This window comes from Euprymna scolopes, chromosome 1, assembly GCF_053919585.1.
Source record: "Euprymna scolopes isolate OS-2025 chromosome 1, ASM5391958v1, whole genome shotgun sequence".
Taxonomy (NCBI): domain Eukaryota; kingdom Metazoa; phylum Mollusca; class Cephalopoda; order Sepiida; family Sepiolidae; genus Euprymna; species Euprymna scolopes.
In genome coordinates, this window is record NC_136482.1 from 19827480 (window position 1) to 19854834 (window position 27355).

The 27355-nt window shown below is 31.4% G+C and overlaps 1 protein-coding gene across 2 annotated transcripts in view; it reads right to left on the minus strand.

Moving 5' to 3' along the window:
• LOC145284295 (protein fantom-like) overlaps positions 1 to 27355 on the minus strand; it is a 123801-nt gene that overhangs the window by 12325 nt on the left and 84121 nt on the right. For both annotated transcript variants that reach the window (XM_080133207.1, XM_080133165.1), the window contains exons 25-31: positions 26654 to 26813; positions 24948 to 25102; positions 16088 to 16309; positions 13335 to 13691; positions 10727 to 10868; positions 6279 to 6301; positions 2298 to 2322 (exon numbers count right to left, since the gene is read on the minus strand). In XM_080133207.1, coding sequence (XP_079989333.1) covers positions 2298 to 2322; positions 6279 to 6301; positions 10727 to 10868; positions 13335 to 13691; positions 16088 to 16309; positions 24948 to 25102; positions 26654 to 26813 — 1084 coding nt within the window. The remainder of the gene's footprint in view (positions 1 to 2297; positions 2323 to 6278; positions 6302 to 10726; positions 10869 to 13334; positions 13692 to 16087; positions 16310 to 24947; positions 25103 to 26653; positions 26814 to 27355) is intronic.

Here is a 27355-nt window from a genome sequence, read left to right on the forward strand (position 1 = left end):
AAAACGACAAATGAAACTATTAGAATCAAAATAACAAAATTCCAAACATCATTCCCAAAATAGTTTTAAAAGATTTTAAAAAGTGTTTTCAATAGTTCTTGAAAAAAAATAAAGAGCATAAAAAGTGTTTTCAATAATTCTTTAAATAAAAATTAAACTAATTTCAATAATGTTTAATTAAAATAAGACCAAAAAAAAAAATTTCAATCATTATTAAATAAAAAAAAAAAAATTAAAAAAACGATTGGAAAAACATAATAAAAAAATAATACGTGCACAGGAAAGACACAGGCGTGAAAGGGAAAAGCAAAAAAAAAACTCATTTGCCTGTCACCGCTTCCAGTAGCAGCCACGCCAGAAGTTAGGAAGTAACAACCTTATTTTCATAAAAAATTTTCAGAGAAATGTTAATAAACTCATATTTGTTGTGTTTTTGGTTTTTCTGTACAAAAATCTAATTTTTTGCACTATCCAGAAAAATATCAACTTTTTATCAAAACATTTCTTATTTTATGGAATTCCCACGAATCCTGCTAGTTTAATATAATATGGGAACCATTAACTATAATTGATAGATAAGGTCATGACAGAAAAAAAATTAAAATATATATAGTAAGTTATAAAATATATATGGCAATTAAGCTACACAGAATATTCTGTGTTTCATCCATGCTAGGATTCATCAGGCTTAATTCCATATATATTTTATAACTTACTACCTAGCTCTACCTACATATTGAGCACTGTTGAAGTAAATACTTAAAGTTTACACATAAATTTATACTTTCATATATTAATTTATGTGATTAAATGAAGTAGTCATATATATATATATATATATATATATATATATATATGATGATTGCAACATCTTGTCAGACGAGTGCCACTCCCTCAGATATTTAAAGTCCATAAGCCCAAACGCCTGAGGGAGTATCTATACACAGATGATGTTACAGAGTCTTTGCTTTGTACGACAGCTAAGTCTCTTTCTCGGTTCAAAATGTTGAGATCCAGCAACAAGCAAGAGCAAGATAGCCAACAACAAATCAAACTGCAGACCAGCTTAATGCGGGTACTGGTCTCCTGCTTTATGGTTTTTTAAATCAGAGATTTGCTTCTCCTAGAAAGGTTGCCTTCACCACGGCTTACGGGAGCCCTCTCCACCCCAACACATATATACATACACACAAATATACACGGTGCTAGTTAGCCGTTGACCCCGAAAAAGGGTTCATTCGCACTTTGTATATATATATATTTGTGAAAGGTAGTAATTTATAGTGATTAGTATAAAAAAAACTACATATATCCAAAACAAGAATCAGTATAAGACTCCCAAAATTCATTGTCTAGAATTGTCTGTAAGGATCCATAGTGTAAGAGATAAAGTATTTGGTAAAATTCAGTTCCATGTGTGAGCTGCTAAAAACAGATTATCAAATTACTTAAGAGTTCTACCCAGTCATAGCTGACAGAACGAGAGCAAGGCTACCTCTTTGAATTAAATAAAATATTTCATTCAGTATTCCGTACAGATTCCTCAAGTCCAACAAGATGCACTCAAAGATGGCTTGTGTACAATTAATACAGTTTATTTCTCTTTTGAACTTTTTTCAATGCAGTACATATTCAATAAAATAAACCTGAAGAAGATCAGAGGTTATATCAGCTGAAAAAGTGTGTGAATGTCACTCAAGATGGGAACAGTAGTCTGAATAATCCAAATAACACAAAACTAATGCAGTATTTTTTCAAGTTAGTTTTTCTTTTACATTTGAAGAACATTTGATATTTTTTATTTATTGAGACTATTAACATGTGAATACATCAATTTAAACTAACTCTCTGAGCATGTGTAATGTTAAAAATAATAAAACATTAATGTCAGAAAATTACAAAATTATTAATAGATTGCTTACAAAAAATAATGAGACATGTATTCATATATAAAACATACAATTAAAAAGTATTAAATAATGAGTTTTAGGTAAGAATTTTCTGTAAGTTGATGGTTCAATCCTCAGTATAAAAGATACTAAAAATATAATGACAAATTACATTTTCTAACTGGAATGAGAGCAAGTTACCTTTACAGATTCTGTTTGAAGTTTCATACAGATTCTTTAATTAAATAAGAGGCACCTGAAGAAGTTCAGAGTTTATATCGACTGAAAAATTGTGAGAATAACATTCAAGATGAAAATAATATTCTAAATAATCCAAAAATGTTATCTTCAGTAATAAATTTGAAATATTTTCATTCATCAAGTTGAAAAAAATCCCAAACATCTTACCTTCTTCTATAATTCCATCATTTTTCTGTAAATAAAAAATATTTTGTAAGAGAGTCTAGTATATTGAGGAAAAAACAATGATTATCAAATAATACTATATATATATATATATATATTATATATATATATATTATGAAAATAATGGAAATAGTATTCCGACGAAATAGAGAAATAAAAAGGAACAAACTGAATTATGTGTTCATCAATGTTTCATCTTTATTTCGAGACTTCCTCTGGATGAATGAAATTAAGAAAACAAAAAACAGCAGTACAAACATTTGAAAATTTTCTTGAAACGGAAAAAGTCATTGGAAATTTAAAAAAGGGGGACCTTGAAAAAAAAATATTCCCAGATAAAATTAATGATCTATCCAAGTACTTTAAAATGACATATGAATGAACTTTGTAGGCCCATAAACAACAGAGATATCGTCTTATAAAGTTGGTCACTTCTTCATAAAAATTCACATTTTTGTAAAAGGTCAAGGTCATACTTCAGGAACCCCTTGACCTTGAGATGTTTAACAAGTGCCATTCAATTCCTTTCATGGAGATCTATAAGTGTAGCAAATTTGAAAAAAATCCATGTTGGACATGGTCTGCGCCCCAAAAATTTGTCGATTTGACATGGAATGAGCCATATGTATGTATATATATATATATATATATATATACAGGGTCATCAATATTTAGCGTTACAGTCTATTTGAAACTATAATTTTAATCATTTTTCTCGGTATTCCTCTATTTTTGACACTTATTCATGAATCTTTATACTTTTAGATACCAGAATATAACCATGAGTAGTATTTTAGACAAGCGGACTGCAATTGTTGAGCTGTTAAAAGCAGGAAACTCCAGGAAGGATATCTGTAAGGACCTGAAAGTGAACAGAATGCTGGTGTGGAGGACTTTAAAATGTTTTGAGGAGACTGGAGACATTCAGAATAGGCCAGGGCAAGGTTGCCCTTGAACAGCTAGAACCCCTAAACTTGTTAAATCCATCAGAGAAAAGATCAGGAGGAATCCTAAGAGATCCATCCAGAATCTGGCTAAAGAGTCGAGAGTGTCGTATGGGACCATGTCAACTGTACTCCGAAAGGACCTGAAGATGCCTCCATTCAAGCATGTCAAGAAACAACACCTTTCTGCTCAAGTTGTTGATAAACGACTCCAAAGATCCCAGATTCTTCTTTCCTGCATTCAGGATGGCACACTACCAAATCTTGTTTCCAGTGATGAGAAGAAATTTGATGTTGAACACCATTTTAACACCCAAAACAATCGGGTTTGGTCAAGGGATGGGGACAAAGGATCCCGAGTAGTTGGTGACAAGGAAACAATGTGCCATCTCAGTGATGGTCTGGGCAGCCGTGACAGAGTCCGGTAAAAGTCCCCTCTTTTTTGTTGACCAGGGGGTGAAATTGAACCAGTAAAACTATCAAGATGACATCCTCGTTGGCGCATTGTTGCCCTAGGCACAAAAGCACTTCAAAAAAACGTCCCAGCATGACTGTGCACCATCACATGGGGCCAAAAAGACTCAGGAGTGACTTTCCGAGAATGTCCCACACTTCATTCCCAAAGAGGAATGGCCCCCATCTTCCCCCGATCTGAATCCCCTTGATTTTGGGATCTGGTCATACTTTCAGAGCAAGGTCTCGGCTACTCACCATCAAAGTTTGGAAGCTCTGAAGGTCAAACTGCAGAAGGAATGGGCCAAAGTCCCCCAAAGTAATTCGTGACACATGTAAGGCTTTTCCTGAACGTCTTCAACTTGTTATTGGACATATCGAATAATATTTTGTGTATTAAATTTCTATTGCTTTTTCTACAATAATACATTTGCAAAAATTCTAAATTTTGTTTAATTTCCTAAATATAACCACCTTAAGTTGTAACGATAAATACTGATGACCCTGTGGACACACACAGTTATATTTTGGAAAAAAGGATTCCAGCAGAGTGCTCTATTATAAGGAAAAAATTCCAAAAATAGGAGTGTATTATTTATATTTTTATTTTCAGGAAGTTTAGATGAGATAAGTGATCAGTACCGTCGGTTTTAAACCTGATAATAGGGAACCGTTTTAAGTCCCATATATCAAGCTCTCTTCAGCCAATAAGTATCAGCTGAAGAGAGCTTGATACAGGAACTCAAAACGGTTCCCTATTATCAGGTTTGAAACCAACGGTACCTAAACTTTCTGAAAATTAAAAAAAAAATACATATATATATATATATATATATATATATATATATATATATATATATATATATTACATGTATGAAAAACGTTCCCTCATCAAGAAAACTAATGATCGTCAAATACAGAAAAATGCTTATGTAAAGCAGATCAAATCAAGAATTCAAAATATTATAATCTATATATATAAAAGCGAAAATGTGTGTATGTTTGTATGTATGTATGTGTGTGTGTTCGCTAAAAACTTTCGACAGACAGAACAAAAATTCACAAACTTGGTATCATATTGAAGCTCCATCCTTTGCCCAAAAAATATCGAAAAATTGGGCAAAAGCGTTAATTTTTTCACCTTGAAATCAACAATTTTCTACAGGGGGGGGTCAACAAAAACCATCCTCTCATGACGACGACTGATCCACGCATGCGTCAACTGATATCATGACCTGATTTAATTTAAATAGTTGAAGAACTGACTGAATTTCATGTATGTCGTGTTAGCTCAGTTGGTTAGAGCGTTGGTTCATTATCTAAACGTTTTGGGTTCGATTCGTGGTGTGAAATGTCTTCTTTTTTTTTTCGATTTTTTAAATTTAAATATTGAAGCAGGGTTATTTAAGCCATTTTTCACGTAACATTCATTTTTCTGGTTTTTTTTTACTTCGCTTATTCTTAGGTTTTCATTAACATCCCCACCCCGACCGACCACACACACTCAAAAACATCTGGGTACACACCGATTTTTTAAATTTTAATATCGAAACAGGCTTATTTCAAAGAAGTTCTCCCACCATCCCCTACACACACACACCCTTAAACACCTGGGCAACGCCGGGTACCCTCCACTAGTCCATTATATAAAAGCCAAATGTCTGTCTGCATGTCTCACTAAAACTTTAAAATATACAAACACCTACAAGTTGGTAATTTTTTAATTGGCATAACCCCACATGTATAATATTATATGTAAAATTTAAAAAAGAAAATGATTTATTATTTGAGGATCAATTATTATATAATTTGATGTTATGAAGACATATTAACACATCTTTAAATTTTATCATAGCTGCCTAGGGATTTTATCCTCAAGCCCCCAAAATTCAACAGAGATTAGATGATTCCTGTGATGACCTGATCCCTGTTGATTGTGATGTAATGCTGGTTCTGTGCAGTTCTTGGACATCAACATTCCCAGGCTTTGCCTTCTTTCTTTAAGAGGTTAGTTTATTGATAATCGACTGAGGTGCCCTTTTTGGGAAATGCCAATATGGCTATCCAGGCACTTTTTGCAGGTCAGAATGTCTTTCCTTGTGGGCACTGATTTCTCAATCCCATTTTCCGATCCTGATATCACAGGTCCTGCAATGGAAGAGAACTAAATACCCTTTACAACTGCTTGCAAAAAACACTCAGCATTATAAAGTGAGGATCAAGAGTAAGTGGAGTAATACTGGGAAAGGAGTGGGGCTCTACTCAACACATTGGTGTAACAGCTAATCAAAAGGAAGCCTTTGGCTCGCCATTAACTATGGTCGATCACTTTACTTTTATGAGGATGGTTTATGACAAATACTTGTTGACATTAGCTATGCAGATGATCATGTTACAGTTTGCAGGGAAGCAGTTCCATGATAATAAACATTGAGAATGAGATATCTTTACAAGGCTTAATATCTGAAGGACTTTCTTCAAGTGACTGCTTAATATCTGAAGGACTTTCTTCAAGTGACTGCTCAAGTAAAATATTAACAAAATAAAAAAACTTCTCATAACTTACTTCAGCAACATGAGGTAGTTCAGCTGAAAAATAAAAACAAAAGTAAAAATAGAAAAAGACTTATCATTTCTTCTTTTTGTATAATTATATATAAAGTAAAGACAGTTTGTCCCCATTTCATTACCACTAATAGCTAAATAACGAAAAGTACATTATTAAATCTGTTTCATCAGTAATATACAGCAAATATTCATCTGTTCTTAAAAAAGAAGTGTATTTCTAATAATTTTAATAAAAGAGGGGTAGTTTTATTGAAGCATTACTGGTAAATACGTATGTGGGTATTTATGAAAGCTGATAAAAATACAGAAAAAATGGAATAGTGAAAGAAAGTATGAACAAAAACAATCAAAAGAACTGTTTGGGTTGCAAATTCTCATAACGTCTATTTTTCAAAAGATCTTTCAAATATTCAATCAGTAAACATGAGACTCGCTGCTAAATATTAATAAAAAAAATATATGGGATAGCATAACGTTTTTGATAATTTTTCCAACAAGATTATGTTTAAAAAATATTTAATCAATGATTTTTGTTAGATTAAAACAAAAAATTAAAAAAAAAAAAAAAAAAGCAGTTCATAAACATATTATTGGGAAAAAAAAACTTCCTAAAAATATTAAAAAAGTTTATAAATATTTTTTTATTAGCTGAACCCAGCCACGCATTACTGTGGCTCAGTCTGTTTAAATAGAAATATAATAAAAAAAAAAATAAAAAGGTATTGTAAATTTGCTGAATATATATATTTATTTACCTCACAAAAAGTTACATTCTGTAATGCTTGCATGTATTTATTATTATTTTTGCAATTGTTTTAACAACAGAAGTTGTTTTTTTTTTTAATTTGAACAGACACACACAAACACACATGGACTATAATAAGAACAATTAGCAACGCACGTTTTTTTTGTCTATGTGGTCACTATTTGTGGATACCCAATATTTTGAGACTCGTTAATGTTTATAACAAACACCCAGAGAATTATGAAGTGCAGCACACAAACACATACACAAAACAGTAATGACCCAAACGTGAAACGAACTGTGTGAATTAATGTCTCTTAATGACAACATATTGTAATTTTAGTAACCATTCGTTTATGAAGCACAGAATTGGATTCCGGAATATAAGAATTATCAGAACTCAGCCAATCAGAATGGACGAAGTTTGGCAAGGGAACCACTATTATTTATGAATTAAAAACTGTGAATAATATGTTAGGTGTATGTTTTTAATAGCCAGTTACATGCAGTGAAAGCATAGTATTTGCAGAAAGTGAAGAATTTGTTTCGGTGACAACTGGGAGTAGTGGTAGGACTGAATACTTAAGACAAAAAATAGGGATTTCTTCCTCTAAAGATGTTGTGATTGTGATGGTGTTGCTCATAGGATGCAATGTAGCATTTTAATATCACGGATAAATGTGTATAAATGGTGTTTGAAAGCTACATAAAATAGTGGCTATTAGCTTAGATCTGCTGAATTTGTATGTGCTATCTGTTGTTAAAAATCTACAATGCATTGGCCAGAGGGTAATTTATGCAGTATAAATTTCACCTGTCTGTTTAAATATATGTATGCTTATATGTCTGCCTAAAACTTTCGATAGAGACGACAGATATTCACGAGATCGGTATCATTTTGAAGTGCGACCCTTTGGACGGCAAATATTGAAAAATTGGCTAAAAACATTAATTCTTTCACCCTCAACTGGGCACTTTTCTACAGCGTGGGGTCGCTTTTTTCGCCAATATTTGCGAAAATCATCCCCGCTTTTCGATTGACTAGCCTTAATTTAAACATTTGTCACAGTTTGGTGATAAGCGCAACAGCAAAGACATCACATTTTTTTTTTCACATTCTTTTCCTTCGCGATACAGGTTTTTTTTTGCTCAACACACCCGGGCAATGCCGTGCACCCAGGCTAGTTTTATTATATAGGAGATAACAGTTCTATTTTTATGTTTGATGTGAAAAATAATTACCAACACCTGATGTTTGATTATTTTTTTTAATCAATATTAATTAATAAGAAGAGTTCATAAACATTTTTATTATTAAAAGATTATGATTTTGTTATAAAAGTTCAAATAAGATCTGTTTGAATAAAACTTATTTTTATATTTGCTTTAAGAAAAACAAAAAACAAAAAAAGCTACGTTGTATACAGTGTTGGTCATCAATACTTGAAAATTTGTCTGACGTGCCAAGTGGCTTTGTAAACAAAGAAGTGTGACTCTTAACCAAAGTCAAAGTTTCATCTATCTTGCAGATATTGACAGTGTCAGTAAGACTTTAAGAAAGCAACCCCTATCATGGATGTATGTCAGATGCAGAAATGCGTCATTGAATTCCTGGCAAAAATGCACTGAGAATGAGTGTGACAAGGTCACTCGCTTTAATGGTACCACTCCTGTCTTTGTAGTTCTTCAACTTTTAGAGTTAAAAAAAATGAGAGGCTTTACTTTTGGAAGCGCTCATTATATGACAAAGCATGCTCCAGACATCCATACACAACTATTGTTCATCGCTAGTTTTACTTTCGGAACGGCCCTCGGACTAGCAATATTCACCAACCATTTCCCATGGGTTTCTTACACAAAAACTTTTTTTTTCATTTTGTTCTTCCCATTTGACCTTAATGCACCCAACACTGGGGACAAACTTATTATCTCTGAATTAAATCGATCAACAAACATGTTTATTTATATTGTGGTGATTATAATATTAAAAATTTTCAGCAACCTGATTTTATGATGGCAATTGATACAATGCAGGTGAAACTGATAGATACAACCTGAACTAGATTTTAAATAAGTCAAAAAAGAATTTTTTTTTAATTTTGTTTACAAACCCATTGTTCTCCTTTAAACTTATAACTATAAGGTCCGTATAAATATTTGTACACTTTTTTAATTTGTCATTAACTATATTTAATTTATATTTTTACTAGCGGGGGTACCCGGCGTTGCCCGAGTGTTTGTTTCCGGGACGGGGGGGGGGGGAGTTTTTAAAAATGTTATGGTAGGTAAGTAGGAAGGATCAAACCCGGAGTCATGAGTAAAAGTAGGAAAATAAAGTGTGAAAAAAAAAAAAAAAAAACACATCTGCAACGTTAACAGTTCGGCCACCAAGAAAAGTCCATTCCAGTTGTTTAGGAAAAAAAAAAAAAAAAAAACGACTACGGTAGGTCGGCGCGAACGTGAAAATATAATGTGAATTGTCCAGCACGCTAACCACTACGCCACAGAGCACTGCAGCTTAGTTTAGTGATTTTAAATAACTTCACATGAAAGAACTACGAAGCCAAACCGGTGTTCTCTTCTCAACTGTTCCTTGTGAACGATCCCCAAACGGTGTTAAGTGGTGGCAGGGGGAGGAGGAATTTATTAGAGAGAAAATATTTTACCACTTCCATTGATCTTAACCGATTTTGGCCATGACTTCTCAGCAGAAAAAGTATAGAAATCTAAGATTATCGAGGAATTTGAGAAATAATAAGCCTATAACACATCTCAGATATTGTTCTGCCGTTTGTGCATATTATATTTGCATGAAATATCTTGATTTTTAATCCTATTAAGGTCAAAATCAGACGGGAAAAAATGAGTTCATTTTATTTATATAGAGATATACACAAATATATTGATTATTATCTGGCGTGCAAGTAATGTACAACTTAGCCTATGAACATCACGGATGCATAATATATTTGATATACATTTAACAATCTATATATTAATACGATAGCGTGTGTGTTCTTTTGTGTGTCATGCTTACAGCTTTTTTCTTCCAAGTGACTTTTAATTGTTATGACCTTCCATTAATAAATAATTTTAAAAAGAATTCTTCATAAGTTTTGGTTATAGCTGAAGGAATTCAAAGTTATATATATATATATACGTTTTTTGTATAATGTAACTTAACAGAAAGATACGGTAATAAAAAATAAAATGCATATTTGCTCTACAACAGTATTGAGCACTTTCTTCAGTTTTTATTAATTACCATTTCTACTAAATATATATATATATATATTTTTTTTTTCATAAGTTTCGGTTTCAGTTTCGAAAAAGACTGATGCACCCAAGTCATATGGATATATATATATATATATATATATATATATATATACATATATATATATATTTGCAATCACAACTTTATAACATATAAGAATCAATAGAAAATTTACTTTATAATAATATATATGAAATCTGCATAAGCATATTTTACAACTGGGCTACACCAGGCGTCCCTGCTAGCTTAGATAAATACTTTTGCAGTTTTAACAAAAGAGCTACAATAATATCAGGGTGTCTCCATTTAGGCTGAACATCCACAGAATGCCAACATCAATATATTACATATGAATGAGTCCCTTGTGGAATTTCCACAGGTCCCGCTAGTTAATATTATAATTATAAAATATGTTTTCATTTACCTTCGACCTTCTTGATTGCCGAGAGCTTTTTTCGTTCGTTAAAAGATTTTTCTAGAGGTTCAAGATCAGAAACCACTTCATGGCTCATTTTTTTCTCCATCGAAAACTTCAACTTTCTTGGTGCAGCACGAGGTGACATCATCTGAGTGGAATTAAGATGATATAAAATGGGTGGAAGCATAAATGACATTTAAATTAAGGAAAAATCCTTTAATAAATTAAAAAAAAAATTAATATGTGATAAAAATTTAATCTAAATGCTATATATTACTATGCTTCCTTGCATCCCAGGCAACACCATACACAGGTACATCTCATCTATTGTATAAAGAAAAGCCATATTTCTGCCTGAATACATTAACTTTGTGTATTTCAATTTAGTATAATCTCAATTTAATTATATTAAAAAAATTATTCTACAATCCATTATAATAACAGATCAATTTAGTGCAAAAAAACAAAAGTACCTTTGCTTCTTTTTTTTTTTTTAATTCTAGCTAACAGTTGACAAAAAGACAGCGGACGGAATCTCTAGTGCAAAAACGTTAAGTATTTTTATTTTTTATTATTAATATATTTTTTCTAAACTAATCCTAAATGTTTTATGTTACATTGTTTTTAAACTTGTTTTTCGTGTTTGTTTATGTATTTTGTCTGTATTTCTCCTGTCTTTTTGTCTGTATTCCGTATTATCCGTCCCCCCCTCCTGCTACAAAGCTAAACGATAAAAACAAACAAAATGCCGGCAACTAACGATAAAAGAAAAATGCTGGAAATTATTCTCTAGAGTAGATAAACTTAGGACTTTATAAAAAAAAAGTTAGAACTTTTTTTTCTTTTAACAAAAAAAAAAAATGTAAATTAGATATTTTTACACATACGAACATAACGACTTTTATTCTATAGATAGGCACTCGACCAAGTTATCCGAAAATAGATAAACTTAGGACTTTATAAAAAAAAATGTTCAAAAAATAACACTAAAACTAGGTCAAATAATTATTCAGCTGATGACTTCTTTTTTCCTCCTATTCCAAACTATAATTTGAATGGCAGGATGAGAATGTTTTCTTTATTTTAATTCACTGCAAACTAAGTACATTGTTAGTAAGAATTAAGGGGTTACTGTGAATTAGGGCCATACCTTCAGTGGCATCCTAAGACGGGAGTTGTGCAGAAAGATGTTTGTTCACATTATATTTAAATTTGTATATATTGATACAATCAGGGAAACAAGGAAGAAGGGAGTAGATTTCAAAGGCTAGCAGTTTGAGGAAAGAAACTCAGAATAAAAAACTTTCCATAATTTGGGGACCTCTACAGTGAAAGGGTTAGGGTTAGGGTTGATTCTAAGGTCAGGAAGCCTATTTACAACAAGGTGGGGGCCCAGTATGCCTATTTCATCAGAGCACATTTTATGAAATTTATAAAACAAACACAGGGATGCAACATTGCAGTGATGTGACAGAAGTTGGAGCTTAGTAGATAGTACGGGATTTATTGGATTAAAGTTTTTATGGGACTCTGTCTAAGAGGGAGAGGCAAGTGATTAGTACACCAGCCCAGATGTGGCAACAATACTCCATGCACGGATGGCTTTGTGCAGTTATAGGATATTGGCAGGTGTGAAAAGTTTTCTAGCATCATAAATGAATTCAATCTTTTTCGGATCAAACTTGGCAATATCTTCTATGTCTCCAATTCATGTTACCTGTGAATGTTTGAATGTTGGACTCTCAGATACGGTGCTATTAATCATGGCAATCAATGGTTGGAAAGGTTTCTTGTAATTGCTAAAGAAAATTAACTTTATTTTAGTAGCATTAAATGTTATTATCCATTAATGCCTCCATTCCACTACAGACAGGAAGTCACGTTCAAAAAGTAACATAATTAAGGACGAGATAAAAGTTGGCACTTCTGCATGTCAGTGACATGAGGCGAAGGTGTGTATTTTAGTTTCAAGAACCACTGACAGATGTCACTTGTCAACCAAAGAACAGGGGTTGATAACTCTTCCTTTTCTAAAAGTGTGTGCAAACTAAAATTATATTTTGCTACATTTTTATACAATCTTTCTGCACAAAAAAAAATTATTCTTATTCTATAAATGTTTCATGTTTTTTAAATTATATTTTGCTAGATTTTTATACAACTTTATTGTAAAAAAAAGAATTCTAAAAACAATCTAGAAATGTTTTGTGTTTTTATCATATTTATTATTTTATTTTCAGTTATGAATCACTCATTGAAAATAAAAATATTTTAATACATGAAAATTATATTTTGATACATTTTTTATACAATAAATGTTTCAATTTTCATATATTTTTATGTTATTTATTCCGTTATTAATATTTTGGCATTATCGTAAACACTTGTTTATATTTGAAGTTCACATAATGGCCGCTAGATGTCAGTTCTATTTTGAAGAACAGGAGTCGATAACTCATCTCTGTTGCTAATATATCACTGACACGCAGAAGTGCTGAAAAGTTTTCTCAAGCAACACTAAGTAACCCTGCTTGGTACTTATAAACCAAAAAATAAATAAATAGCAAAAAAAAAAAAGCATAAATAAAATTTTCAATTAGAAAATCAATTTTACAGGTCGTAAGGATTGATTTTTTGGCTGCATTGGTAATTGCGATTCTAGCTGATCTTTTGTTGCCGTTGTTTGTAGATCTTTGGTCGCAGTGGTTGGTGCAGTGGATGGTGTGGAAGTCATTAATGGCTGGTTCTGGAATGGTTCTGATGTCAAAATCTGGCTGGAGATGGCCTTTGACGTGGACAGGCTGGAAACAGTCTCCAAGTCTGTGGTGACGGCACTGGATCGTGAAACTGTTTGAATAGGTTTCGAACTAGGTCTTCCTACTGATATGCTGCTGCTGATATGTAAAGGTCGGCTATTATCAAAGGTTGTACTCAAAGACGGATCAGAAACTTCATTTGATACCATTGAGATCTGAAAAGAAATGATTTAGATGATTACCTATTTTGTACACACGATGCAAAAGAATTAGAAGTTGACGGAAACAGTCGCAAAGTACAAAAAAGCATTGAGGCCTAAAAAAAGAAAGAAAAAAAAAAGCCGAGCATGTGGCGTCGCCCTCCAAGAATGAAAAATTTACTTTCACCATGACTAATGTTTGTGTAAAAATTTTTAAAAATTCAAGGCATGGTTATTGAGAAAATTGCAAACAAATGAACGGATGAACACTTTGCGAGCAATTTTACCCTTATAATACTCCCTAGAAAGGGTAACCAGAGTCATTCTGAAAAATCCGTTCTGGCAAAAATTTACTTTCACCATGACTAATGTTTGTGTAAAATTTTTTAAAAATTCAAGGCATGGTTATTGAGAAAATTGCAAACAAACAAACAGATGAACGATTTGGGGGCAATTTTACCCCTATAATGGCCCCTAGTTCTGACAAAAAAAATTACTTCACCATGACTAATGTTTGTGCAAAATTTTAAAAATATCCTACGCATGGTTATTGAGAAAAGTGCTAATGAACGGGAGTGAATTACTAGATCCAATCCCTCCTTTGTCGGGGAATCAACAACTCATACAGAAAACTAAAAGATAAAATTCTTTGAACTTTTTATCCCCTTCTGAAGATTAAAATCAAAATAATATTAATATTAAACTATATGTGTAGAATTATTATTCCAATTTGATTAAAATTCATTAGATGATTTTGATTAAAGAAAGTGTTGAAAATGTAAGGATCTTAAGAAATCGAACCTCAGGAAAATCTTGCTTTTAAATTTGCTTTTTTTAATGTAAATTTGACATATTGGAAATAATAAACAAAAGGTTGTTCTCACATTATCTTCTTTAAATTTGAGGAATATTTATTAATTATACCTATTAATTAACCATATAATTATTATATATGATTGTATTGTTTAAATTTTGCAAAAATTGGCAGTATCTTAACTTCCATGAAGGATATGTACTAACACATTTCCCCTTTGCATAAAACTAAATTAAACAATATATAACTTGTTGTGTGTGTGTATATATTGTTATATAAACAATAGATACAATCATATATTCCTCAAATATATATGTATATATATATATATATATATATATATATATATATATATACACACACACACAATATTTATTATGACTATATATATATATATATATATATATACACACATATTTCAAGGTCGTACCAGTGATTTCATTGCAAGAGTCAGCGCAAATTCATCAGTGACATTGAAAAACTGAAACAATGCAAAGTAAACAAACAGTTTTTTTTCTCTGTTTGTTTACTTTGCATGGTTTCAATTTTTCAATGTCGCTGATGAATTTGCGCTGACTCTTTCCAACCTCTTATGGTTGATTCAGCGCAATGAAACCACTGGTACGACCTTGAAATATGTATATATAGTGTCGTAATAAATGATATAAATGAAATAAATGAACCTATTCTTCAGCTCTCACATCCACGATCAAGCACTGACACGCTATATATATATGATGATGATTGTTACTTCTTGACAGAAGTTTGCCATCTCTTCAGTTAAGTGTTGTGCAGCTGTGTAAACATAGGTGACTTTTTAATCCAGCTTTAGTCCTACATGAAAATACACATATGTGACATAAAAATTTTCCCTCTTGTAAAGGTAATCACATGATAATATTGTGAATCCTCAATAGTCATGTCAGGCCACTTTTCGATTTGCAGATTAGACCACAAATATGACAACTTAGCGTTGCCGGATGTGCTGTAAAATCGTCCTCATAAGACTATCGTTCCCGTCTTTGATGGTATCATTTCAGATGATTTACAAAACCAGCTTTTTAAGACTGCAAGATCTAAATGCTGCTCTTCAAAAATCTTACAACTTTTTCTGATGGTTTTTCTCCACAGTGATCGATCTTTCGTTTGGGGTTCCTAGTTATGTACATCCATCGCAAGTATTTTTATGTTGTTTTTCATAGAATCCTTAGAGAGAGAGAGAGAGAGAGAAATAAAAAAGAAACAAAATGTTGATGGACACACACACACACACACACACACACACACACACATATATATAAGCAGCGTTCCAACAGTAATGCCTCCTATTTTTTTATTTCACTGAATGGATCAGAGGGGATCGCAAATTGCATCATTATGATGACTGGCCTCTAATTCACAGTATCCTCTTCTGTCTCGATGGCAATGTGTCTTGTTTGGGATGAATAAATAACTAAAAACTTGCAAGTAAAAAGAAGTTAAAAATTCATAATTCATTTTAATTTCAAAGTGACAAATAAGTATGTACGTATACAACGTAAAAAAATGCAGAACTGAGGAATAAATGTAATAAATGAGTTGCAAAAAATATAATTACATGATCTGGAATTTGTAAAGGAGTTGGTAAAGGAGGCAAGTATGTATTTTGCCAATGCAGCTCGACCTCAATTTGTCCGTTCACTGTGTTGTCTGTTTTTCTCAACTCAAACAATCCTCTGATATCATGTTCGTGCACCAGGGGAACCAGAGGAACACTTGTCATGCATAATAAACTGGAATCCATAAGATCAGAGTCATCAAACACAAAGATCTTTAAATCCTGCAAAAAAAAAAATATATATTTATTTAAAAACTATATATATACACTAGCAGTTCAGGACCAGCTTTGCTCAAGCCCTATGTACTGTTCATAACTTTATGTGCATATGTATATATGAAAAAGTGTGAATATGTACGGTAATGCCTTTCTATATAATAGGCTTTCTTAACTACGATACAGAAGAGTCGGTAGAGACACCAGAGGTCAAATTATTTTTAACTTTGACCCCAATTTTGACCCCTTAACATTTGTTTTGGGCTCAAATCAAATTAAAATGTTTGACCCATGTCCAAGTAACCTACATCTAAAATTTCAAGCATTTGGACCCAAAATTGGCGGACAAAATTGGTAGAACCTGCAAAAGTCAACTCTTTCAACTCTGACCTCTTGGCAGTGAGATTTTCACTCAAACACTGATTAAAAAAGCTTGCTGCATGTCTGAATACCCGTTAAGTAAAATTTCAAATATTTAGACCCAAAATTGGCTTAATAGTTTGCTAGAGACTGCAAAGGTGAGATCTTTTGAACTTTGACCCCTTGGAAGCCAACTTTTCGATTAAAAAGCTTGCCTTATTTCTGAATACATTTTATGTAAAACTTCAAACGTTTAAACCAAAAATTGGCTGAGTAATTTCGTAGAGACCGCAGAGGTAATTTTTTTAAAATTTGACCCCAATTATGACCCTTAGCATTTATTGTTTTGGGCTCAAATCAAATTATAAAGTTAGATCCATGTCCAAGTAACCGATATCTAAAATTTTTAAGTGTTTAGACCCAAAATTGGCAGAGAAGTTTGGTAGATTTCTCATAGGTCAAATCATTGAACTTTGACCCCTTAACAGCCAAATTTCTGACCGAAAACCGATTAATTAGATTTTCCCAAATCTCAATACCCCTTATGTCAAATCTGGGGTCTGTAGACCAAAAATTGACAGAGTTATTTAGTATGGAAGTGTATATAGACAGACACACACACAGACATTTTCACTTTATATATATATATATATATATATATATATATATATTCAAAAAACAAACCAGCGTTTTCATTGTATTGAACCAGCCATCTGTGGCTGATGAGATCAATACAACTCACCAGCCTCGTTGGAAAAGCAAAACAAACGGAAAATAAACAGAGAAAAACACCGGTTAATGGGCTGTGTTTTTGCTCAAAGTCCCTGTTGAAAAGATTTAAAGATAGTTCTTAGTGTGTATATATATATATATATATATATACCATCTTTGGAGTATTCTGCTGAATAATAATAACATTTTTGTAAATTTCTACTTTACATCTCTGTTCTTAATAGTATTTATTGTAAGCTCTACTATCATCAGTGAATGTATTAAGCTTTTTTGTTTGGTTGGGATTAAGATATAAATAACTATATTTATATTTGATTTTGGAATTTGCTTTTTCTTTGATTAGTAAATTCCTCCTCCAAGCTTTTCTACCTATATATATATATATATATATATATATATATATAATATAAAGCTGGGTGTGTGTCTGGTCATGAATAGGCTCCTATATGGTTGACTATTTTAAAAAGCTGATTACATATAATGATAGAAGATGTATCAAGACACAGGAATGGGTATGTTTGATTTGGCAGAACGGTGGTTCATAAAAATTGTGGGGTCTGCGTTCGTGTCTGGTCCACAAAGTATGGAAATAAAAAATTTAAAAATTAAAAAAAAACGTTTACAAGTGTTTTTGATATAGATGTACATAAGAATACTTTGATAAGTATGTTTTAACTTAAATAGGGATGGTATAATAAAATTGTGGGGTCTGCATTTGTGCCTGGCCTCCATAGAATGGAAATAGGCACAAACTTTAATAAAGACTTTTCATATCTATCTGTGTAAGTATACTTTGATAATTATGTTTCAGTTTGAAGAAATATGGCACAATAAAATTATGGGGTGTTCATTCGCGCATGACCTCCATAGAATGGAAATCTGTCACAAAGTTTAACAAGGTTTTTTAATATAGATCCACAGAATATTGTGATAAGTGTTTCAGTGTGAACAGGTATGGTATAATAAATCATGGGGTTTATCTATTTTATTTTTACTTTCATCATATTTTGCTTTGGTTTTGATACTCCCAAATTTGAAGCTATCTCTTTACAGCCCTTCCTTTTCATAACCTATTATACTTTCATACATCAGAGTCCATTTTCTGTAAGCTGTTTTTGAACCCAGTCAACGACGGGTACTTTTGCTAGTATATATATGAGTGCTCAACTACAATTGTAAGAGCATAATATCATACAATAATTAGCCATCCATACTGGCGGTTTTCATAGCACTAGATGTTTGAATATAACCCTTTCAGCAATGGCTGGACTAAACTAGACAGTGTTGATATGGCTGATATATAATTATACATAAAAAATATATTAAAAAATATTTATATACAAGACAAATTTAAATGATGAAAAATAAAATTTACAATATTTATTAGTCTATCAAATGTTCAAAACGAGAAATAAAAAAATATTTTTTCCTTAATCCATGGAGTTTCAACAATAAGCTCTTCTCATCAGAGGAAAATCGGATTAAAATTTTAGTGTAATTACATCACTATGTATGTATTTTTCCATTTGTCTTTATTGGATTCATGTACGTTGCTCAATTTCTTTCTATTTTCAAATCATCTTTTCTTTTTTGGTTTTTAGTTTTCTACCTAATTTTGAAACTTTCCTTTAATTTTTTTTTTTTTTTCTTTTAACAGATTGTAGAACTTCTTTTACTTATAATTTTCAAAGTATTCAAATTTATGCCAACTAATAAGTTTTTATTTTTCTAGTTATTTCATCTGATGAGACATGTTTACTTTTGAAACTCCATGGATTAAAGGAAAAAATCTTTTTACAGGGTGGCCCAAAAAAAAAAAAAAAAAAAAAACAGAGGACATTCAATTGTTTTTCTGAGCATTTTATAGTCAACTGAGAAAAAAGGCCAATGACCCTAGTGTTTTGATGTGATGTTTTGAATATAATAAACTAGTTATGACCAAAGTTTAATTTCATTCAGACAAAACACTAAGAAACGGGGCCTAATTAGAGTTGGGACCCGTTTTTGGGGGGTCACCCTGTATACTCATGGTTTTCAATATTTGATGAATTAATAAATATGGTAAATTTTTTTTACATTTCAATTTGTCTTATATTATTCAATTATATATGTGTGTGTGTGTGTGTGTGCGTGTTTCACTTATATATGGATCTATTCAATTGATAAAAATTTTACTATTGTGGAAAGTATGTATGTTGGGATAGGGTTTGATGGTTGGGACTTAGGATTGGTAGACAATGTATTGGGGGGAGATTAGAGTGCTAACGTCATATTAAGTGATTGCTTGTTAAATATCTTTTTTTGGAGTGATTCAATTAGTGCACAAAAATTCTAGTTTCATGTTATGGTTAAACATTATGTTAGATATTGGGTAAGTAGACCAACTAATATATAAACTGATTAGTTGAGAATAACAGTGAAAGGGCAGTTGGAGTCAATTTGCTGAACTTGAAATGAAGATTGCTAGACTGTGGAAATTAATAGAAATGGATATGACATCACATGGATCAAAGAGAGAATTTGAGAGAGAAAAAGAAAGTTATTGTGTTAGAATAATAGAATAGTTGAGTTAACATGGGAAAGCCAAGGAAAATATGCATGGGAGGAAATTATCAAAATGAAACTAAAGGAAAAAGGATATTATCTTTTAATTCCATATTCACCCCAAACAAGGCACAGTGCCACTTTGATGTAGGGGGCTACTATCGGAGACATAAGTTGCAGGAATACTATGTAGGGAGTTGAGCAGCAAGATGTCTCTACTGTGTAGGGGTGGGATTTTGCTGATTGTCAGGTTTGTCGGGAGTATTTACGTCAATGGAGTAAAAGGGTTTGTAGTTCGTTAGAGCATCCACAATTAAAATACTTGTAGAACAGGTAGAGAGATGCAACATTTCATTGATGGGGCAAAGGCTGAAGCTTGCATGACAGGTTGGCAACTTTCTTTTGAACCCTGTTTAGGAGTGAAAGACAAGTAGCAAGGTTTATTTGAAAATCAAGTTCTTAAAGCATGTAAAACAATGATGATGATGATGATGAAATAACCACACACTACACACATAAAACTAACTTTAATTTTGGATATTTACTAAGATAAAAAAACAAATCTAACACTTAAAAAGAAAAAAATAATGTAGATTAAAAATTTTAACAAAAAAAGTAATAATTGATAGGAATAAAACAGAGAAAAAGTAAAAGTATTAATATAGATCATATAAATTCATGCATAAAGAAAGAAATAAAATAAGGTATAGTTAACAAAGGGATCACATGGTTGTGTTGAAGAGTCTGTATGGTTGACCCACTGTTTTCTGTTTGAACAACTTAGAGGCAAAGAGTGCCAAAACAATTTTTAAACAAAGGGAGAGAAAATTTATTGATTGATAGAAAAAAATTAAGAATGTTGCGGAAATGGAGCCAATAAAATTAAGAATTTTAATAAGTTGAAGTATTATAGTAGTAATACACACGGACGAAAAAACGCTTTGGATAATCACAGATTTCAAGGTAGTTCTACTAAAATAGCCATATTTTTTAAACCAAAGCACTTCAAGTCTTCAAATTACTACTGTTTTGTTCGGAAATGAATATACTTTCAAATGAATTAATAAATATGAATGTACATTATATATTTTAAGAGTTTTGAGAAAATAAAGTGATAAAAATGTGAACGTCATAAAATGGTGTTTTCGGTAAGGTTTTGTAATGACCCCCCCCCCCCTGTTTTCTAAAGGTCCGTACCGTGATTGTATTAAGAATTTCGTCATGAAATTTGGGAATCAATAAGAAGAGGTGTTAATCTTAATACTGTCAAGTGTCCGAAATATTTTTGACCATTTCTTTTTTTGTCGTGTTAAAAATAAGACTTTAATATGCCGAGTATCGAACATTTTGAAAAAAAAATTCTTCCGACACCCAGTAGTAAGTAAATCAATCTTTTTACTATCTTTATCAATTAAAAGTATTATTTTATGTTGAGTAGGACCGCGGTAATTGATAATTTAAAAGGACCTACCCGAAAAAAAAAATTGTTTCTATTTCTCGAATTTGGTAAAATGAAGTTAATATTAATAGAAGCAGCAGCAGCTACAGCCTGTAGAATCAGCCATAGCACAGTGTATAAACAAACACGCGTTCTTTAATTTTTATTCAAGAACGAATTAAGAAAAACAAAATGAAACATAATGAAAATAATTAAGAAAAACAAAATGAAACAAAATGAAAACATAATGAAATATGAATATAAATGTTCTTATGTTTAATTAGAGCTATTTTGTTATCAGAATAACATTAGTTTAGAACTATTCGGTTTTCAGAATGTATAATAACAACAATCCCAACCAATTCGGCATTATGAATCTGTTGCAATCTCTCAAATTTTTCGTCAAATTTAAAAACATGGTTAAAAAAAAACAAAATAAACTTTTGTAGATATATAGCTTGCATGCACTTTTATTCTTTAAATTAGTTTTGAACAGCGAATTAAAACAATGTTTTACTGCGAACAGCCACAAATGTTTTTTTTTCAAAATCAAAATAAGTATCAAAATCTCGTTTATACATAGATTCGAAAAAGTTTTCAAAAAACAAATATATAACAAATAAATGTTATCAAAGGCAAGATAAGTTACTTTTCTACCTAACTGGATAATTTTCTAGTGTTTTTATTTAATGTAACATGTTTATTCAGCTCGAAAAACGTACAGTGTTTACCGATGTATTGGAAAATTAAAAATGGCGCCCGGCCCGACTCTCTTTGACACGGTAAGTTTAAGAAAAGGAGTTAAAAATTTAAAAAAAAACTATACAAAATACTGTTAAAAACTCACCGAATATATGTCAGCCTATGTCACGGTAACATATATTGAGCGAGTTTCTAGCAGTATTTTGTCTACTTTTTTATTTTTAATTCTTTTCCCCAAACTTACCGTTTCAAGAGAGTCGGGCGCCGGCGGGCGCCATTTAAAATTTTCCAAAACATCGGTAAACACTGTTTTCAAGCTGAATAAACATGTTACATTAAATAAAAACACTAAAAAATTATCCAGTTAGGTAGAAAAGTAACTTGCTTTTGATAACATTTATTTGTTATATATTTGTTTTTTTTGACAACTTTTTCGAATCTATGTGTATAGTAATACAAACCCTCAAAATCTATATCAATATTCTTGAAATTTTAAAAGCAGTTAAAAAACACATCAAACTACAATTAGGAAGCTTTTTATTTCGTTAATTTTTTTTTCTACTTATTAAGCGAAAGATATTTTTACAACCTGCTCCAGCGTAGTATAAACGGCCTATGGAATTAACACCTTCAACCTCGAAAATAGAAATCAACAAATTTATGGAATTTTCTTTGAAATTTCGCAACGCAGTTTCTTATTAAATTAAAACTAAATATATAATATAAAGCCAATAATTATGAACCGCTAACAGTAAATATGAGTGATGAACGCTCTCTTTGAAAAAAAGCTCTCTTAACTTCACCTCTAATCCAAATTATGTGTGGCAAGTCTCCTCCTAAAACACTCTTTAACCCTAACAATAACACTAAGTTCGAGTGGCAAGCCCCTCTCCCCCTCCAACAAAATACCTCTGTAAGCCACATACAAGCATCTAAAACAAACAAACAAAAAATAGATCCTTCCTTAAAGAAAATACACATAAAAATAAATCGGTTAACTGTCCTAAAATGCTAGAATGGCCAGGAAATGGTGAATTATTTTACATTAAATTTTTGTGAAACTAACCGCTCCCCCCTCTAATATTGTTTTTGTTAGCTTTGTCTCTGTCAAGTTTTCAGTATGTTCACACATAATTTTCCTTAGCCCTACAATTAATTCAAAGTCCGAATGGCAACCCTCCACATATTCTCATTGCATAGAAACCCTCTTAAAACTACACATAATCATCTTAAAAAAAAAAAAAAAAAAAGCATGCATATTTTCCCATAGAAAAAAAAACAGTTAACTGCCCTAAAATGATAGAATGATCTGTAATAGGAAATTATTTTACATTCAATTCTAAAATAATTTGTTTATCTTTCATTAAAGTTTTTTCATGGCATATTATACATAATTTCCTAAAAAGGTAGAATCACATTTTGGAGGGGTGGTCAGAAGGAGTTGAGTGGGGTTAAACAGAAGGTGTTAATCTACAATAATACCAAAGAAATATTGCAATATATTCATTTTTAAATGGTCTTATGTTTAGATTTAAGTTTTTTGTACATAAAGCACATTACAATTCAACTTTGAGTTCTCCAACTTCTTTTCTGTTTATGGATACATGGCATTTTTAAGGAATTGCTGCATATTTATGCACATTTACTGCAGATTATTTAGAAACCATAAACTTTGGGAGATTTTCAGTTGCATATTCTGATTCCTTGTACAAAAATACACTTAAACAGTAAATTTCATTTTTTAGTCTTGTGTTTTAACAAAGATATGACATTTTTACTGAAAAAGTAGTGTAAAAAATGTGACAAAACGCATATGGTCTTAAAGAGGGGAAAATATCCAAACGTGTGAGGCACTTAAAGAGGGGAAAATATCCAAACGTGTGAGGCACAAAAATAGCCATAACTTCCTTAATTTTAATCAGATTTTAAAAATTTAAAAAGATTCTTTCTTAGCTCATCAAGCTCTTTCTATGCATACCAATATTGAAATATTTCAAGCTATTTCAATTTTTTCATGTGTATTGCTAATTATAGACGAAATCCTGATAAATGAAACAAAAATGTTTCTGTGTTTCTTGCCAATAAATATATCTCAATATTATTAAACAATAGACCTGAGAAGGCAATGAAGAATAAAAAGGAGAAAAGCAAAGAAACAGAAATATGCAATCTTAATGCAATCTTTTTGGATGCCATCCAACAGTCTTTTTGAATCCAGTTTTAAAGGATGTATTTTCTATAATGTAGATACATCCTGAAATTTTTAGACCTGACATGTAAACAGGTAGCTAGTAAAGATATAATAGCCCATAATTTTTTCAATTTTTCGGTAGTCCACAAGATCATTTCTTGGAATGTATTGAGCAATATTAAAACTAAACAACGTAAGTCAGATGCTGTCTTTTTCAATCCAATTCGTAAATAGATATTTTCTATGGCATAAACACATCCTCCAATTTTCAGACCTGGTCTGTAAACATATAGCTAGCAAAGATGTAATAGCCCATAATATTCTCATTCTTTCAGTAGTAGGCAGGATCATTTCTTGGAATGTATTGAATAACATTAAAACTCAACAAGTATTGACCAATCATTGCTGTTTATGCAATAGGTATTTTCTAACAATATCCTAAAATTTTTAGACCTAGCATTTAAACATGCAACAGATGAAGATATCATGGTCTGTAACATTAGTTTTTCAGTTGTACACAGACTACATTTCTTGGAATGTACCAAACAATATTAAAACTCAGCAATAAGAAAATATCTGTTTACACTTATAAAGAAAATAAGGAAAATCTTTTTAAATCAACCTTTATGCACTTGAATACAAATGATCATCTAAAGTAAAGAATTACGCATACTCACTGATGACCGAAGATACTGATCAAGTGCTGTTGTCATAGCAACTGGATATGTGTGATGGTCGTTAAACTCAGGATTCTCTGTGCCATGCATTATAATACTATCATGATCTCCATAGTCGAAAAACTGATAGACACAATAAGGAGATGGTGGCACATCTATAATAAAATAAAAGATTATTGGAAACAAAAAAAGAAATGGAATTTTCCAGAAAAATTATATAAATAATTAAGAACACAGCTTTACTATTTATGTATGGTAAATTAAGGTACAAGAAATTAAGGCACAACTGCTGCTGACTCCCTATTTGTGTGAAATTAAAACACAATAAATTGCTCCTGCTGTTTTGTTTTGTTTGGCTAATTATCTTTGTAAAAACTAAAGTTTTTCAAACTTAGGGAGAACATTTATAAAAAAAAAAAATAAAATAAATGAAACAAAAAGAAAAAATGTTTCCTTAAATCAAAATAAAAAAATATTTGTTTATATTATTTTTTAACAATAACCACAAGAAACCTGCTCAACCACTAACAGCTATGGCTAATGATATATAACCTGAAAGTACTTCGTTCAAACTCCTTGGCTTAACAATGAATTGGAATAGATACACTAAGGGCATTGCCAAGGCTGCTGCAAATAAGGTGGGCTCTCTCTACTATGCTAGAAAGTAACATGCCTGGGAGTATCCTGTACCTCTACAAGTCTACAATTCGCCCATGTATAGAGTATTGTTGTCACATTTGGGCTGGTGCATCTGCTACTACTCTTAGACAGGGTTCAAAAGAGAGTTACCAACCTAATAGGTTCCACACAATCAGCTAAGCTTCCCCCAAATTTCTGCCTGTTAGCCTGTAGAAAAAAAACACTTATTTTTTACAAAAGTTTTTAGCATAAAAAAGAGAAAATAGCATGCCAGTTCATCTAAATTAAAATCAGTTGCTTTTTTGTTGTTCTTGATATAAGAATCCCAGGTTGCTTGAATGACGTGCTTAAATATCACACAAATATGTTGTATAGTTTGTTTCTCTATAACGATTTATCTGTTTATTGCTCACGTATGTACAATCATGTTTGTGGCACTTCCATGAAGATGCACGCTGCTAATAAATATATACTAGATTGTTTCAGCCATTTGACAATCAAACATGGACACAGTTTTATAACAAAACTGTATTCATTTAATTACTATTTTACCTGCAGTGGTCTTCAGACGTATCGAACAAGGGTGAAAAAGGTGAGGTTAGGGTTGACAAACTAATGACATAACGATCATGCATCTCTCTGTCCATCTCTCTGTCTCTGTCCCTTTGTTTGTCAGACCTCTTGCTTTTATTGATAAATTCTTTCTTTGTTCCATCAGTGGTCAATATGTGTGTACAAGTCTGACATGGTATTTTCTTTGGTCTCTGCTAATCTGGAATTTGTGTATGTGCATGATCTCCAAGTTCCTTTATCCAACAAATAGATAATCAGCAGCAGCAGCAGTTTGTCGTGCTTTATCGTACATTTGTCACACCTTAATTTGTCATACATAATTAGCAAAATCCATTAAGAAACCTATTCTTCAAAATGAAGATTACTTTGGCTTTCAAAATTAATACTAAATTCTCAGAATCAAATATTTTAATGATATTCAAAAAAATATATATGCATAAAACTTGTTGATTTATTAAGTGGAAAAGACAAAATCCCAAGAAATCTTGTGCTACCTTTTCTGTATGTGTTCAATCCAATGCAACGTATGATTTTGATATGCAGTTGATTGATATTATCAGCAGGTCGCATTGCAGCTACTTCATCCATGGCCTTTGGGACTTTTACTTTACTCTGATTGTTAGCCATGATATAACCAAGTGCCTTTGTCCGTTCCTGCAAAAGTAAAGAGACAGTAATTATTTTGGTAAAACTAGCTATGTACTTTTTGCTAAATCTCCTAAAATTAAAAATAAAGTTAGTTTTGTATTACATGTAAACAACCTGAAAAAAATTGACTGAAAAAAATAAAAAGACAGAAAACAATATTTAAGAATTTAGAGTGAGGAATCAACTTTACATATAAATTTAACTTACCACTAACCACCTGGTAGCCTAGAAGTGGGTGATCATTTTACATAAAATTTGTATGTGAAAATGATTCAACATTAATATTGTTTTTTATTGCTTGTTTTTCAGCCTGTTTACATGTAACCATCTAAAAACATGAAGAATCTTATTTTTGTTTTAAGGAGAATTAGCAAAGGGTGCAAGACATATTGGACTTTATGCCATATAGTTAATAGCCAAGAAATTAAAAACAATGAAAATATATAACAAATAACTTTAATGAAAATCTCAGAAAAAATTGGATAAATGATTTTATTTGTTCAATAAAAGCAAATTATATAACTTTGTTCTTTTTCAAATAACTAACT